Below are 19,023 nucleotides of genomic sequence, written 5' to 3' on the forward strand. Positions count from 1 at the left end.
CATTGTGTGTGTGAATGGACTGTCATATGCTTACCTTATGTGTGTATGTGAATGATCACATTTTATTACATTATGTACTTTGCGTGTACTGTATACGTGAAAGGAGAAACTGTTATTTATGTGGATGAATGGACAAACAAACCAATTGTTAATGGGGCATTGAATGGGAATCTATCCCCAGGTCTAAAAGTCTTAAGGGAACAATACATTCAAATTTGTCCATTCATTCGTCCATTGCACCTGACATGTCACATGTCTCCCAGCAGCACCCACCTGCAGAGAGGACACTGGCAGCCTCGTTCCCCATCACAGGAACAGCAGGTAGAGGGAAGGATGAATGGACACACACGCCGCATCATTCAGAGTAGCGTTTCTTGTCCAGCCTCTGCAGCACATCTCGGACCATGTAAAACACCCCCACTCCACACCACCACCCTCTGCTGTCGTCAGAGACGCTGCCAGTCACGCGTTTTTGACCCCCACAACTCCGCTTGGCACGCCGTGTTACCTCCACAGCATGTGTGGCGATATCGTAGCCTCACTGCAGGGTTTCCCTCCTCTTCCGTCTTCAACGTTTCCCATTCGCCGACTCAGTCGTCGACTCCCTCCACATCCCCTCAATGACTGTCACGTCTGTCGGTCACGCTGTTACATTTGTCACGTCTGTTCTATTTTGGGCTCTCCCCTTAGCTTCTCCTTCAGTAGAATTACCATCCTCTCCTCCTTCAACTCCCCTCCACCCATCTTAATGTCTTCATCGCCATACTCTTGGCATGCACGCATTATTCATTAAGCCTTGCTGCACGCACACACACACACACACACACACACACACACACACACACACACACACACACACATACACACTTAATCTAATTTACTTTCTCAAGTCATTCCCATGCAGGCGTTTCGAGGCAGAGCTGAAAATAGCAACATGCTCTCCTCAGGGCGCTGTTCTCCTGACAACAATCCCCCATTCCCCCACCCCAACCCAGTCCCCTCACTCCTTGTTTCTTAATATAGCATCACCCGGGAAGAGAAGAAACGATTTTAGAAAAGGGAAACTATTTTTAACCCCGGCCTGCTGATATTTCAGTTTTGTTGCATCACACATGATGCTTCCTTCATGGAAACCTTCACCTTCTGAAGGTGACAAAAACTGACTTAAAATAACAGCCTGTAATGTAAAAATTATAATTATTATGTCCTCCATTACCTAATGATTATTTCATATGCAAATATCCTGCTTTCTGCTTTATTTATGAACTGTTCCAATTCCAGCATACCCCTCGCGACCCTAATGAGGATAAGCGGCATAGAAAATACATGGGTGGATGGATGTTCCAATTCATCTGTCAGTTATTGAAGGCTTTTCTGTCATAAATATATAAAAAAGGAACCAACAATAACATTTTAAAAACGTGGGAGACTCGTAATTTGCTCTGGATGTGAACACATCACCCACCACAGCTGTTTCTCACCATAGCCAGTCAGCTAAAAGAAACAGTTGTTTCACTGTGCTGCACATTTCTTCAGATGTCCAGTAGTGAAGTTTAACGAAGATGATACTATCATAAGTCTTCGGCATCCACTGCACTTCTATTTGTTGCATTCTGCTGTTATAACTGGCAAAATTAAGAATGATTCAAACATTTAAAAGTTTATAAGATGTTGTTTTGAACCGACTCCAGATTATTATTCTATTTCTATTTTTATTTGATGAGTAAGGGAGTAAAATGGCTCTTTTGATAGTAAAGGTTGCCGACCTTGGGTCTAACCACTATAACACTCATGTGTTACACCAGCACAATTATATCACCACATTGTTACATTACCTTATCATTTTCCTATGTATGGGAAATACTACATACACAAGTGAATGAATGCATTGCAGCTTTATGTTTCTACTCTTTTTGGACATATCGAACTGCAAATTGCATTATTGGAATACATTGTGATGTATTCCAATGTAACTCTTAATTATCGAAGATTCATCCATCGATCAATTTTCTTAAATTAAAATTATTATTTTACTAATGCTCTGATCCAAATGGTAATCCTAATTTGGATCAGCACCCAATTTCACACCATCATTAATACACACCTTGATTTTTTGTTTGATTATTCATTCATTCATTCATTGCTGGAGCCTATCCCAGCTGTCTTCAGTTGAGAGGCGGGGTACACCCTGGACTGGTCACCAGCCAATCACAGGGCACATATAGACAAACAACAATTCACACTCACATTCATACCTATGGACAATTTGGAGTCACCAATTAACCTAGCTTTTTTGGAATGTGGGAGGAAACCGGAGTACCCGGAGAAAACCCATGCGGGAGGAGGACATGCAAATGCCACACAGAGATGCCCAAGCGGAGAATCGAAGCCAGGTCTTCCTGATCTCCTGACTGTGTGGTGACTGACTGTCTAACCACTTGTTCACCGTGCAGCCCAATTAAACAATTATGTTTAAGAAAAAAGAATCTACACCAAAATGTAGGTGGTTCTTCTTTGAACCATGCCCCCCACCTCCACAAAGTCTGCAAATTGGTTACCTGACAAACAGCCTAAAAACCCCATCCCTACTTTCCAAACTCGTAAGACTATTTAACGCAGACCTCATCCACAATCTGACACATTAGACACACATAAAGTGTGTGTGTGTTGTCATGTGTGTGTGTGTGTAGAGGAGACATAGCTCCACTCACCGTGAAGCTGTTGTTGACATTCTTGGTGCTGGACTCGGCAACACTGGCGTCCGACAGGTCCACCTCATCAAAGATAAGAGACTGCACAAGAAGAAGAAGAGGGTAAGTGTCTGCTTTTAAATTTTAGCGTGTTAAGTCTAGTTGCGAAGGTGACGGTGAAATGTCTTATCATGAGCAAAGCAGACCTGGAATGGGGAGGGAGGGTGAAATCATCAGAGATTTAGATTTTTGTGCTACTTGGCACCTCTAATGCTGATACCAACTAATGCTGATGCGCCTGGTCCGTCCATCAAAGCAACAGAAGGACGGCGAGCAGAACCAGCGCACGTGACTAATCAGACTGATGTGATGTGATGCGGAAGGCACACACACAGCAGAGGTCTTAAAGCGCTGCGGGACTATAACTAACTGTGTGTGTGTGTTCTTGTCAGTCAATCTTTGTGTGGCACTACTCTCAACATCCAAAGTTTATTGTAGGGGCATTCTTGCTGAGATGATACTGTACCAGGATGAGCTCCTTTCATCTCAATAAACCACATACTGTATACATGCCTGGAATTCTATCTTTGCGGGGCACGACCCTTGACATAGAACCTAACCTATACTTTGGGGACATGTGAGGACATATTAGCTAATCCATATGAGCTGATTCACACTCTTGATGAAAATGTTAACACCGTTTGAAAATTGCAAGAATTTACATTTTGCACTGTTGGATCTTAAAGGAGGTTCTAAGCAGAGCTTCAAAATACATAAAGAAGAAATGGGATACAGACAAAAAGTTTTGAGCAATTAATTTATTATAAACAAACATTAAAGTGAAATAGGCTGTTCATTGGCTGATCAAATGTTTAAGACCACAGTCTTTAAATGCCAAAATCTTTACAAAAATGTGGTTTCAGTGTCATTTTCTACCAGGTATTCACACTAGCATGATCTGTTGATGGCAAGGGCAAATGCAGTGGGACTATCAGGCTGCATAAGCAAGGCCTCTTGCAGCACGCCATTACTGCTGAGGTCTGAAGTCATTTCCACTTCTTAAAACTTCCCAGGGTTATGGAGCAAAAAAAGTCATAGAACCCCCAAAAAATGTCACCGGCCCTGAGGCGGAGGATCTAATTGGCTGTCTGTCAATACACAGAACAATCATTGACACAAATGAAGGTTGTTACTGGTGCCTAGTGCAGACCAATAACGATCCATAATCTGTGAAAAGTCTTCAATGGCCTTCAATGCCATAAAATTGCCCAAATTTGCACAAGAGCACCAAACCTGGGATATTGAAAGTTGGAAAAAAGATGCTAGGCAAAGAATGTCCCAGACTGTGGATGCCCATTTTTATGATGTGGAGCAACATTCCCACTAGCCTCCAAGAAACACCCACATCAAGCATGCAAATAATTATAAACAAAAATGGTGAATCTACACATTTCTTTTTGCATTTTGAAGCTCTACTTAGAACCTCCTTAAGATCCAACAGTGCAAATAGTGTATTCTTGCAATTTTCCTACTGGTCTTAAAAGTGTGATCCGGTATATGTGTTTTGGTGTGTGTGTGTGTTGGCCAAGCCATGCCAACCCAAACACCACCCTGCTACTCACTGTTGGGTCACGTTTAACTGTCTCTGTGTGTGTTTTATGGCTTTTTACAGTTCCTTTGACACTTTCAGTCTCACACACACTCCCACACACACACACACACACACACACACACACACACACACAACAAGCTCGAGGGAAGCTGTAATAAAAGCTGACAGCAATGGTAGACAAAGGCAAACATTTCAAACTGTTCTAATACCAGTACGAAATTTCCAGTACCTCAAAAAAATCAGTAAACCCCTCACATTTCTGGAAATATTTTATTATAGACTTTGCACTCAACAAAAATATGAAAGCAATACTTTTGTTTTTGCTCCCATTTTTCATGAGTTGAACTCAATGATCAAAAATCTTTCAGAATGGCCTTTTGTTGTGGCCAATCGTGTGCACACCTGTGCAATAATAATGCTGTCTAATCAGCATCTTGATATGCCACATCTGGGAGGTGGAAGGAGAAGTGTTCACCAAAGACAACATAGGACAATGCAATGAGTACTACTTCCGTAGTTCACCATGGTCATGCTTGGTTGGCATACCATTAGGCAGAACCTCAGATGGAGTTAGTAAAGATGTCCTAAGCACACTGCTCAGCAATTCATGATTTGAATAAAAAATCCAAAAGACCAGATTTGTAATTTTTAAAGACTGGTATGTGCCAGATTTATGAAAAAAAAACTGGATCAAACTGTCATTTCTTCAGTGCTGTCCCATGAAAAGCTATAATAATATATTTGCAGAATATTTGTGAGGGGTATATTCACTTTTGTGAGGTTCTGTACAATACAGTGCAATACTCTTAAGCCACCCTTAGAATTGTTGTTTTAGCAATGCTGTAGATATATAAGTATAATGCTCTCGACCAGGGCCAAAAATGATTTGTATTTGTGTTGCATTTTCTTGTCCTTCATGATTTACTCAATTAATATATCTGCAACATTATCCAGATCCTCCACAAATGTTATGTATATCATCATTGATCAAGTTTAGAGAAAATACATTTTGGATTTTCTGCATGAAAAAAACACAATATTTGTCCTACTGTAGCGATTAAAACAACAAAGCTAGTAGTGGCCCAAAACCTTTGCACAACTTTTCTCCCCTTTAACCTTGCCTAGCTCTGGCAAGTATCTTGCATTCTAGATACAAGAATTAAGGTGCTTTAAACAAGATCTCGCAGCTTAGAGCAGCACAGCCAGTAGATGAACATGGATAGAGCTCCCTTAATTATACATAAAGCTCTATAAATAACTAAGCCTTACTATAAGAACGGAAACTACAACGGACCCTCTGAGCTTTTGGTGGTTGTATGATTTCATGGTCCAAATAACTTCTTTTTACACGTACATCTTAAAATATAGGATAAGACTGTGCTGTGATTTCTGAGGGTCCATTGTATAGATTTAAGATGAGCGTATAGGAGTGTCCAAAGTGCGGCCTGTGGCCATTTTTGGGTCGCAAATCGTTTTTATGGCCCTTAACATATTGTAAAAAAATATATAAAACAATTAATAATGAGATATACTGTATTATGAGATATTATACAACTTTGCGTTGCTGCCTCCATCACAAAGCTGAGATGTTGATGTTTCGTTGAGCTGATACTTCTGATCAAAATTTTAAATTAAAAATAAACATTTGCACTGTTAAAAGAGGTTTAAGGAGGTTCTAATCCAAGCTTCAAAATACAAAAAGAAGAAATGGCAATTGGACAAAAGGTTCAAGAATGCAGCCTTTAAGAGACAAAATCTTGGCAAAAATGCAGATTCAATGTCATTCTCTGTCACACTTTCATGATGAAAGCTTTCTCTCTTTGAACACAGTGGGATTATTGAGATGCATAAGCAAGGCTTTGCTCCCGAGGTTGGATGCAGCAAGTCATTTTAAACTTCTTAAAAGATCCTGAAGGTTAGGGAACAAAAGAGTCAAGTAGTAGACCCAAAAACACGTCACCAGCCCTGATTTGGAGGATCCAATCGGCTGTCTGTTGAAGCACGAGACGAAGGCCGAAATGAAGGTTGTTGAAGGTTATTCTCTCATGATGGTGGCTGATAGTTACTGGCATCACAAGGAGATTGCGCCTTGGATTTCTTCCACACAGAACAGTGGAGTGAGTGACATCATGATCCACAGTGCTTTTTTTCTTCAATGGAACAATTGAGCTTTCAAGTTGTGAGGGTTTTCAAAATGTTTTTTGTCTGGCTCCCTTTTCTTCTTTTTGCATTTTCAAGCTCCACTTCGAACCTCTGTAAGATCCAACAGTGCAAAATCTAAATTCTTGCAATATTTAAACTGGTTTTAACATTGTGATCATGAGCATCCATCATATATTGACCTATAATGGATACTACCGCATTCATTTCTCTGTATGCAGCTCTAACTGGAAAATACTTTGGACACTCCTGGTGTAGAACAAGCAGCAGTGTGCAAAAAGAATGGATGCCTCGCTCTTATAAAGCAATTATCTTGTGAGGTTTACTACCAAGCCTGGAATTAGATCCCGACTGACTTTACGATGCAATACTGCTATTAGGGGTACACAGTGCGGTATGTACCATGCTCATTAAGTCATATTCCAAGGCACTTCACTTCAATTTTCATATGTATACAGCGTCCTGTAAAATCTATTTAAGTGTTTAAGCAGATTACTTGTAGAAAACTTTGCATTTGAAATACATACTAAAATATTTACCATTAGCATTTCTCAACATGGTTTCTGAATTTAATGATTAATTAATTCATTCATTCATTTTCTACCGCTTATCCTTACAAGGGTTGCGTGGGTGCTGGAGCCTATCCCAGCTGTCTTTGGGCGAAAGGCGGGGAAAACCTGGACTGGTCGCCAGCCAATCACAGGGCACATATAGACAAACAACCATTCACACTCACACATACAGTGAAGAAAATAAGTATTTGAACACCCTGCTATTTTGCTATTTCTCCCACTTAGAAATCATGGAGGGGTCTGAAATTTTCATCGTAGGTGCATGTCCACTGTGAGAGAGATAAACTAAAAAGAAAAATCCAGAAATCACAATGCATGATTTTTTTAACAATTTATTTGTGTGATACAGCTGCTAATAAGTATTTGAACACCTGAGAAAATGAATGTTAATATTTGGTACAGTAGCCTTTGTTTGCTATTACAGAGGTCAAACGTTTCCTGTAGTTTTTCACCAGGTTTGCACACACTGCAGGAGGGATCTTGGCCCACTCCTCCACACAGATCTTCTCTAGATCAGTCAGGTTTCTGGGCTGTCGCTGAGAAACACGGAGTTTGAGCTCCCTCCAAAGATTTTCGATTGGGTTCAGGTCTGGAGACTGGCTGGGCCATGCTAGAACCTTGATATGCTTCTTACGGAGCCACTCCTTGGTTTTCCTGGCTGTGTGCTTCGGGTCGTTGTCGTGTTGGAAGACCCAGCCACGACCCATCTTCAATGCTCTGACAGAGGGAAGGAGGTTGTTCCCCAAAATCTCACAATACACGGCCCCAGTCATCCTCTCTTTAATGCAGTGCACTCGTCCTGTCCCATGTGCAGAAAAACACCCCCAAAGCATGATGCTACCACCCCCATGCTTCACAGTAGGGATGGTGTTCTTCGGATTGTACTCTTCATTCTTCTTCCTCCAAACACGCTTATTGGAATTATGACCAAAAAGTTCTATTTTGGTCTCATCTGACCATAAAACTTTCTCCCATGACTCCTCTGTATCATCCAAATGGTCATATGCAAACTTAAGACGGGCCTTGACATGTGCTGGTTTAAGCAGGGGAACCTTTCGTGCCATGCATGATTTCACATCATGACGTCTTAGTGTATTACCTACAGTAACCTTGGAAACGGTGGTCCCAGCTCTTTTCAGGTCATTGACCAAGTCCTGTCGTGTAGTTCTGGGCTGATTCCTCACCTTTCTTAGAATCATTGAGACCCCACGAGGTGATATCTTGCATGGGGCTCCACTCCGATTGAGATTGACCGTCATGTTTAGCTTCTTCCATTTTCTAATGATAGCTCCAACAGTGGACCTTTTTTCACCAAGCTGCTTGGTAATTGCTCCGTAGCCCTTTCCAGCCTTGTGGAGGTGTACAATTTTGTCTCTGGTGTCTTTGGACAGCTCTTTGGTCTTCGCCATGTTACAAGTTAAAGTCTTACTGATTGTATGGGGTGGACAGGTGTCTTTATGCAGCTAACGACCTCAAACAGGTGCATCTGATTCAGGATGATACATGGAGTGCAGGTGGACTTCTAATGGGCAGACTAACAGGTCTTTCAGGGTCAGAATTCTAGATGATACACAGGTGTTCAAATACTTATTTGCAGCTGTATCACACAAATAAATTGTTAAAAAATCATGCATTGTGATTTCTGGATTTTTCTTTTTAGTTTATCTCTCTCACAGTGGACATGCACCTACGATGAAAATTTCAGACCCCTCCATGATTTCTAAGTGGGAGAAATAGCAAAATAGCAGGGTGTTCAAATACTTATTTTCTTCACTGTACCTATGGACAATTTGGAGTGGCCAATTTAATGATTCAACAAATGATAATTAGAATACACTGACAACTTTTTTTTTATTATTATTCAAATATCTACAATACATTATTATTATTATTATTATACATATTATTATTATACATTCTAGAAAAAAAATATTGTTTCTTAATTAGTTTTAAAATACACTGTATAGTTTACTGAGCTCCTGAAATTTAACTTAATACTGTTTGTAATATCTATGATTTAGCTGAATATAAAATGGCCAATACAAGCTAATTAAAACAAAATATAAAAAAAAATGTGAATTTAATACTGGCCTTACTTTCTGCAATTTTCCAATTCTTTTAATGCTTCCCTTTTTAAAACCCAGTGGACACCCTGATATTAACCTGTATAAAGTCAATGAGTGATGTATCAGTCGGGTTCTAATCACGTCTTTACCAAAGATAGATGCATTCATGCCACATGAGGAGTCATCTTTCGGAATCAATTTGGAAACCCCCCATGCTGTACGGCACCATTGCATCTTTCCAGGTGAGTAACTCTTTCCCCTTTGATGCTGCTGGCTGTGCTGTACTGTGCTGACCCGAATTCTCACTAGGCCCTCTTCAGATCCGCTGGCACCCAGAGGTGGGGGGGAGTGCCGTGCTCCGGTCCAGCACACTGACAGAGCTCGCCAGCACACCCGGCTCCGGGATGCCCGGCGCAGGGCTCGCTCCTGCCAGCGGGCCAGAGCACTGCCCGACTAGGGCATGTTCAGGTCAGAGATGAGGGATGCGGGAAAGTTCAAGAAAGTGAAAAGTAAGGATAGAAATGAAAAAACAAGTAATTGATAGAAAGTGTCATTAAATCAATCAAATAATAAAAATGAATACAAATATAATAAAAGTGAAAATTATTTCCAATATTTGAAAATAAATACGTAAAATTAACCATCACAAAATTAGGTGACCTATTATGCTCACTTTTCGACCCTTTGTATTGAGTTGTTGTCTCTTATAGAGCAGCTATATAAGGAAGTCCACCCCTCCAAATGTGCAAACCTCATTATCTGAAACTTTGGCATCGTTTAACACGAGAATACAACATTCTAACTACATTTATAAATCAGAAAAGTGGAAAAAGCACAATAGGTCTCCTTTAATAAAATAGAAAATACACTAACACTACACAGTAACACAGTATTTTATTGCTACAGTGTTCAAAATTATACATTCATTCATTTTCTACCGCTTGTCCTCACGAGGGTCACAGGGGTGCTGGAGCCTATCCCAGCTGTCAAGAGGCGGGGTACACCCTGGACTGGTCGCCAGCCAATCACAGGGCACATATAGACAAACAACCATTCACACTCACATTCATACCTATGGACAATTTGGAGTCACCAATTAACCTAGCATGTTTTTGGAATGTGGGAGGAAACCGGAGTCCCCTGAGAAAACCCACGCATGCACGGGGAGAACATGCAAACTCCACACAGAGATGGCCGAGGGTGGAATCGAACTCAGGTCTCCTAGCTGTAAGGTCTGCGCGCCAACCACTCAATCACCATGCAGCCCCTGTTCAAAATTATTTATTCATTATTTAAAATTATTTATTCATAAATTTAAGTTTGAGTCAAAAAAGTAACCAGTACAGTATTATTAACATACACTAACGTAGAATCATCCCTGGAGGCAAAAAAACTAAAATAAAATGTTAAAGGGGACCTATTCTGCTTTTTCCACTTTTCTGACCTATAAATGTTGTATTCTCATGTTAAATGATGCCAAGGGGTCAGATAATGAGGTCTGTGCATTTAAAGTGCATGCGAGGTTTTACATTTTATTCTAATACCGAGTTCTATTGACATCAACGTGATCCGGAATTCCTTATATGTTGGCCTTTTTGAGTTGTTCCCGTATTTGCACTGAATTTAATGTTATCCATTTGCCCACAGGTGATATTTGGTGTGATTCTATTGGTCCTGTATGTCATGTCTTTGCCAAGAGAGGAACAGAATTTCTTTCATTTTCTGAATAATTTCCTGTTTGTTTTTGTTTAGAATATTTTTCTGAACAATTATTTCATTTATTATGTATCTGTGAATGGATCCCCCCTCCTTCCAATCTCATGTGCAACACTAGCAGCTGTAGTTGAGTTTGGAGTGTTATGTAAACAACTTCTCTGTGCTCTCTTACGCCTATCTGCAGCTGCGCACGTTTCAGAAAAAGCAGAGTGCTTGTTTTCAAAATGTCTTTCAACATTACATTTTTTACTGTTTGCTAATTTCTCTCCACATATACAGTACACATCATTCAGCCAGCATCATTAGCAGTGAAGGCCAAGGAATATTTCCATTCAGAATTGAACTCTATTTTATGTATCAATGGTTATGGATAGCTTACCACTGGGGTAGCACACTAGCAAGACATCTTTTTAGTGTGTCACTGCACACACTGGCCCCACTCCACATTCCCTTGCTCATCCAATCAGCAGTCAGAACGCAGTGCCGCTGCATTCACAGACTTGCTCTGAATCGGATATTTCAAACTCTTTAAAAATGCACATTTCTTCCACTCACACAGCATGTCAGTCGAGCCTGAAGGAGGCTGAAGAGCTGCAGGTGGCTCTGGAGCCGCAGGTTGCCGACCACGGTCTATATTTGTCTAATGAATATAGAGTAAAATTTTGAGGAAATCCGTTTTACATGTACAGTATGCTGGCATGTCTTTCAAAGTATTATGACCACCACTTATAAGGGGCACCATAAATGTCATTTATACACATTACTTTATCGTTGTGTGCATCCTTAGGCTAATTATTATTTTTTTTAGTAATTTAGTGTACATTACCTTGGCATCTTTGGCGTAGTACAAAGTTCGGCCTCTGAGCTTGAAGTAGCGCTTCTTCCACCTCTGGAAGGAGCTGGTCTGTTTGAGCAACAATCCTTCCTTTATGCTCGTCTGAACGGACAGGAATAAAAACACAATTTAAAAAAATGGTTTAATGACGTAAAAAAAAAAACATGATTTGTTGAGAGTTTTTGGCCATCCACCACCAAGGAAAGCATGAAGCTGTAACATTAGCTTTTTAGTATTAGCATTCAAAAGTCTACCGGCGTCGGAAATGTGTACTTTACCATGACTTTGACACTCAAAAACAGTGGGAAATGAGCACAAGTAGAAAAGGAACAACACAGACAATATAGGATTGTTAGCATTGGCTCTGTGTTACCATTTTCTCATGTTAGCAGATGTTGAAACACTTCATTCGTTAGCATTGACTTTCGGTAGCAGGTGATCCACTCACAACTAAAAATAACACAACCCGTTGAACACTTCAATGGATTACAATGAAGGTCTTTCTTTATTTACTTCATACGAGATGGAATCATGCAGCAACATGGAGGCTGTCGCAACAGGGGAAGCTAACATTACCATGTGTGTTTATTTTGCTTATTTGTCATCCTAGATGCTTAAATGTTATATATCTCCTTGCCCGATTACTAGTATATAGTACCAGCTAATAATACCTGCTGGTAGTCGTTGTTTCCAATAAAAAAAGACTAAATAGTGGGAAGGTATTATGAAGTGGAAAGGGGCCTAAAGTCATTGTACAGGAAACCAACATCCCACATTTTTTTTTAGAGGCGCAATAAAAACACACATTACTCGGCCGGAGAAAGGGAATAGCAGACAATGAAGGAGATTAAAGTGGGAAAACAACAGCGAAAAAATAGTCAGCATATCCCCGTTAGTGTCTTCTTCAAAAGCAAATAAACACAACAATGTTTCCATTATGATCACATCCTAACACCATTTCAAATATCTATCGGTCGATGTAGATGAAAAAATTCTTCCACGGGGTCCTTGAGTATCAAAAGCATCTCTGGCGCTTTGCAACCTTGTTACGAGATGTCTGCAACACTCACTGCACGTGGAAACAATAAAACACACATGCAGAGGCTATTTATAGCAAGGGAAGGCTGTTCTCGGAGGGGGGAATTACAAACAGAGACGCAGGCCTGAAGCTGACATCCTGCCCACCAGCTGTGTCAACTTAAACACAGAAACACTACACAGGAATACAGCGGACGCACACTAGCACGGACCCGGCGTAACCGGAGAAGTCCTTTACAACAAAATGGACACAACTGGATCGGCTTACACAGAATACTAATTACTTTGTTGTGTGGATTTTATTCCAATTATGAATAACAACAGCAATAAGAAACAAGCCATGTAAATTTACATTCATAGGAAAAAATATATTAAAATACCATGTAATTAAAACATTAATACAATTAATAATACGATTATTATAAATGTATTAATAAATATAAATAATTAATTTATGAATAAAATAAGCCTGTGCCTAAACATTGCAATAAGCAATAAGCCTGAACATTAGGACACCATTGTGTATACTGTGTATGTATTTGTCAGAAAAATAATAGCTCAATCAAATGTGACAAATTTTCAGCATTTTGTGTGCAGCAGTTCAGGAATTATTTGAATATTCAGAATTTTCTACTCATCTTGAGTATTTTGAAAAGCCCTATACAAATAAAATTATATATTATTAATAATTAATATTAATTATTAATATATATATATTTATTTATAATTAATTAATTATTATAATATAATTATTATAATATTATTACATTATTATTATTATTATTGTTATTGTTATTATTATCTTCAACAAAAATGAACTGATAGTTGTCCGAAATGTAAGCAAAAACCCTGTTGATTTTGACAAGGTGGCTAAAGTAGCAAAGACGTATTTGTTTCCCATTTATCAACTTACCGCAAAACAAAAACTCTGTTTATGAATGATGTCAGACAACTTTCACCGTTATAAGAACAAGAACCCAGGTGATTTTACTGATTTACATCTAGTCGTCGAAGTCACATGGCTTGTTCGGGTACAATTTTTCTTTTATAAAGTACTTTCCAACAACAAAAACAGAAATTCATGGTTTCAGTAAACATTTTAAATGTTACCCCAGATGTTGCAGCTGCAGTCCTACATATCAATCCATACTGTTTGACAAATCAGTGCTCGACCGATTGTTATTTTTTTTTAACCAATCTCCCTCGTGGGTCGGTATTAGGATGCATGCTTCTGTAAAGAGGGGCTGATGTTGTCTGTTTAGACAGAAAGTGAAGCAGTCAACAGTCAAACAGTCATCATGGGCCAATGTTATGGTAATTCCTCGCTCTGCTTTCCATTAGCGCCGCTGACGGACAAATTCCTGGATTAAGGTGAAATACCTCCATGTTGACTTCCCTACAAGGCCTTCTCCTCCCCGAGCCTTGTAGCCATTGCAATCAAAGAAGGACAGAGAGGAAAAAAAAAAAGCTTGTGGCATATGAAGTCATCTCCTCATTTGGGGCGGCTCAAGACTTAATAGCTTCTTTTAAAGAGATATTGAGTCGTCTCTTGAATCAGCTACTCGGTGGGTAACACTATATGGAAGACGTCATGATGGAGAATTTCAGAAAAAATATGCAACAAATAACTCAAAATCGTAACAACACACAAAATGACAACAAGTCTGTTTGACAGGATTACCTCTGCAAAAAGTTACCTGTATTTGTGATGAAGGAAAATGTGATGATGGCCATAGAGCCAAATATTATGAAAAAGTTTGGTTATAGCATAACCAATAAGCCTAACCTCACCAAATAGGGTCGTTTGATTAAACAAAACCATACATTCAAACCTGAAAGATAAATGCATACAATGTATAACGAGCAAATGTACAGCAGTTAAAAGGGACCTATTATGCGAGTAGCATTAAATCAAAGAAATAATAAAATATTTATAAAATATAATAAAAGTTATAAAATTTACGTTATGAAAAGTTATGAAAATAAGTACATACAATTAACAATAAAAAATTTAGGGGACCTATTATGGTAATTTTCGACCCTTTGTATTGAGTTGTAGTCTCCTATAGAGCAGTTACACACAATAACCCTCACAGAAAACTTTTTAGATCTTCCGGAATCTGCACCTATTCCAGCTGTATTTCCTTTGATTTGTGCTTCCTGCCAAAATGGTTGATTTAAATTAATTCCACCCACGGCCCGCCTCAGAGCATGCCCACTCCGCTGTGCTTGGTCACAGCCCTAAGTGCCCAAAGTGCTTCATGACTATGAACCATATTGAACCATCCGCCCCTCTGTGACATCACAAAGGGGCAGTTTTACCACGCCTTTTGAAACCAAGCGTTTTGAGCCATCCCAAACTTCTTTCAAGGCTCACTTCCACCTCATTATCTGAAACGTTGGCATCATTTAACACAAGAATACAACATTCTAACTACATTTATAGGTCAGAAAAGTAGAAAGCACAACAGGTCGCCTTTAAAAGAACCCTCTCACATATTGTGGTATAATGTCCAAAACACTATAATTCTAATCTGACCTATCAATGCTGCACGAATCAACTTAGCTCTAATTGGATGTTCTATTTTCTTTTTTTTTGTCCCTCCTTGGCCTCCATAGTTCCTTTCCATGTCTTCATCTCTTTCCTGTTGCCAACTAGGCCAGAAGTGATCTATAAATAGTCTTGCCGGCCCCGACTTCTTCTGCTAAATCGTGATACACAGTGTGTGAGTCCTGTTGCGGAAAAGAAATGAGTAACTTGAGCGCCACTCACCTTCCGCACACACACACACACACACACTGCCAGGGCCACAGATAGGCAGACACACACACACAAACAAGCTACACAATGAACAAAGGCAACAAGAAGTTGAAATGAATCCGGCAGCTGTGCTCAGTCAATGGAAAGCTAAGTGCAGCAGAGAGAAGCTTTTGACGAGACCCAGACAGTCAGCTGTTATTTTTTAACAAGGCAGCTTGTCCGTCGCACGGCTGCTTCATGTGGGACTTGATCATCTATGAACTTCAGCTTGGCCTGTGCACAGCCAACAGCAAACTCCATTACACTAATAGTGTTCCCCTTTCTCTTTACTTTAAAGCTCCTGAGCCCTGTGTGTGTGTGCCAAGCCAATTACGAGCCCCTTTGGAGCCTATCTGATTAATGAGTTTGCTTTTAAAGAAAAAGTGTTATCCTAATCTATCAACTCCTCTCCTTTTTGGGAAACACACAATGGAGGTATTAGTGCTGCAGAGTGCTGCAAGCTGCACTCTTTCCTGATACGAAAGTATACCCAGCCGTAAGCCTATTTCAATCCCGAATCTTATTGTTAGTCGCGCAGGATACAAGCAAGGATTGACTGCACGGATTTTGCCTGTATAAACTGGCATTTTCCTCCTTTGTTCCTGCATATCATGGTTCTGTACAAACAGCACTGATGTGGAACAAAGACAATGCTGCAATTATTATTATTAGGTAACACAATTGCTTTAATTATAGACGGGGAGTTTATTTACTTAAAGTATGAACAAAGCGTAAACTGGAAGCAGGCAATACTTGGAGATTTAGTTCATGAATGTGAAAAGTTGATCGAATGTCACCATAGTGATGAGACAATTACAGCAATGTGGCTGTGAGGGGGTAATTCTTATGTACGTGATTGCCTTCGTGCAACATGTATGTTTGCTTGTGTGTGTGTGTGTCAAGAGGCTAGCTAGGATGTTGATGTCGCCAAGGCCAGCAATTTACTCGCAATTAACTGGCTTCAACGATAAACTGCATTGATCACATTACTACTTTAGAACTGCCAGATTTCTGCACATTTTTAACAGAAGACAATTACTGATATTCGACTTAAGACGCTTTTCGAGGTTGCTGAGACAGGTATTTAATACAGCACATATTTGATTATTTGAGTTGTTTATGATATACTGGTATAACAGTTTATTCATTCATTCATTCATTTTCTACCGTTTTTTCCTCACGAGGGTCGCGGGGGTGCTGGAGCCTATCCCAGCTGTCTTCGGGTGAGAGGCGGGGTACACCCTGGACTGGTCGCCAGCCAATCACAGGGCACATATAGACAGACAAACAACCTATAGCAGTTTAGAGTCTTTCAATAATAAGAAAATTACTTATGCTGGTTTGAATGATAAACATAAACATGCAGTGTTTTTCGCCGCGCCGGACTGTGCAACAGATGCTAAAGATGACATGTAAACAAGTGGACCTAACAGGGGGGAAAACAAACGCTTTTATCGCTTCGTTTTCTTCTCGCATATTATTGTATAAAAATTATAACCTACAGAAAAAACATATCTTAGTTAATTATGGGTTCCCCGTCACACAAACCAGCTGTCTTAGTGACGACATTGCCTGCTATGTGCGAAGGACGCGGTTGTCTGCGGCAACCAGAGAACCAGAAGATGTACAGTGGGCAGTGTGACATGGGAAAGTGGACATATACATGTGCACCAACACACACACACACACACGCTATCCAGAGCTGAGCAAACAATCCAGTGGAACAACACTCTCTCTTGAGCGTATGGACACATGATCCATTAGCAACTCTCAGCATACACGCACACCTAAGACAACCCCGCTGACCCGACAAAACAGCAACCTTTTGTGTGAGTGCAACCTTAGCAGCAGAAGCATTTTATACCGTCGATGTCAAGAGGACGCTAACTCCCTTCTTTCGCACAGGTGAGCAGATTAAATCCTCTCTGCGATGAGTACCAGCCTGTGCAGTCAGCGTCAAAGCATTGTACACTAACTGATGCCATCTTCACCTTGAAAAGTATCACTCTCACCTTCACACGCGACAGTTGAGAATATCAATGTGGGGGCAAATTGCAGCAACAGGAACCTCGAAAACAGTCACTCAAGTTCCCCACAATCGACTTTGAAACAACGTTATGCATGACGTTAGCATATGATAAAATAAAATCGTCTGGACAAACATTGGTTGTGCGTTCTGCTTTTTTCTTTGACCTTTTTGCAACAATGCTAAAACAAGGTAAAAACAGCTACAATACAGTGTTGTGTTGTTTTTATACAGCTTCTTTTTACGTTGAAGAATGAACCCTGATTCCTGTCAACCTCAATACGTACAGTAAACATTTATGTTTATTGAATAACATTTGCATGACAATGCAACTCTTATGGTAAATTGAGTGATAGTTCCCTGCTAGTTTCAGACTCCTTGCCCCAGGCTGTGGCCCAGCACATGAGGTGGATTACGTAAAAAGACCTTCTGGATCAGTAAAACAAGGCACGGCCATGAAGGTTAAGGTGCAGTGTTTTACAGTGATGAGCTTCTTTATACCCTTGTGACTGTAAAGAATGTTTAAAAATAACATTACACCTTTGTTGTTAAAAGTTTACATTTCAGATTGAATGCACACAAGAACTTGTGTAACACAAGTGGACTCAGATTCAAAATACTACTACTCCAGCATTACTGGCTAAGGTATAGAGTGTTTTGTTATACCGTCCATCCATTTTCTGTACCGCTTATCCTCTCGAGGATCTCAGTCATGCTGGAGCCTATCCCAGCTGTCTTCGGGCGAGAGGCAAGGTACACCCTGGACTGGTGGCCAGCCAATCGCAGGGCACATATAGACAAACAACCATTCACATTCACATTCATACCTATGGACAATTTGGAGTCACCAATTAACCTAGCATGTTTTTGGAATGTGGGAGGAAACCGGAGTACCCGGAGAAAACCCACGTATGCACGGGGAGAACATGCAAACTCCACACAGAGATGGCCGTGGGCGGAAACACTGCAACATATGATTTATATTTCCATTATTACCTATCAGAAAACAGTTTTAAAATCAACCTTAGAGGTTCCACTGTATAACCATATGAGGTATTTATGCGTTTGTGTTCTGGGGGAGGAACCAAACGACCATGAAGGAATCGTCCATGCATTTGTTAAACAAAAAATATATAACATAATCCTCCAGGTATCATAGAAAGGTACAGTACATGTTCTTCCGATTCTGAATAATGTAAATGGATTGAAGTGGAGCAGTCAATAATTAAGAGGATCCATTGGCGTGGGAGTGCAGCGCTCCTTTGCAGTGTTGAAGATAAGTGGGCCAAGGAAGCTTAGGTGACATGATGAAACAATTAGCAACGCATCTGCTTACCAACGCCTGCACGTCACAATGAAGCAGGCAGTTGATGCAGAACGTATACCATCCATCTATGCTGCTTATCCTCACTAGATTGCAAGGGTATGCTAAAGCCTATTCCAGCTAACTTTGGGTGAGAAGTGGGATACACCATGGACTGTTCGCCAGTCGATGACAGGGCACATTC

At 40.2% G+C, this 19,023-nt stretch overlaps 1 protein-coding gene across 10 annotated transcripts in view; it reads right to left on the reverse strand.

Moving 5' to 3' along the window:
- The window catches only part of dgkh (diacylglycerol kinase, eta), a 52,190-nt gene that overhangs the window by 31,551 nt on the left and 1,616 nt on the right, over positions 1–19,023 (reverse strand). For 5 of the 10 annotated variants that reach the window (XM_058081657.1, XM_058081659.1, XM_058081655.1 and 2 more), the window contains exons 3-5: positions 11,643–11,753; positions 9,395–9,553; positions 2,712–2,792 (exon numbers count right to left, since the gene is read on the reverse strand). In XM_058081657.1, the coding sequence (XP_057937640.1) occupies positions 2,712–2,792; positions 9,395–9,553; positions 11,643–11,753 (351 nt within the window). Of the gene's footprint in view, positions 1–273; positions 914–2,711; positions 2,793–9,394; positions 9,554–11,642; positions 11,754–19,023 lie in introns of those variants that run through there. The other 5 variants (XM_058081667.1, XM_058081661.1, XM_058081658.1 and 2 more) reach the window with 2 other exon arrangements.

The sequence above is a fragment of the Doryrhamphus excisus genome, chromosome 9 (assembly GCF_030265055.1).
Source record: "Doryrhamphus excisus isolate RoL2022-K1 chromosome 9, RoL_Dexc_1.0, whole genome shotgun sequence".
Classification (NCBI taxonomy): domain Eukaryota; kingdom Metazoa; phylum Chordata; class Actinopteri; order Syngnathiformes; family Syngnathidae; genus Doryrhamphus; species Doryrhamphus excisus.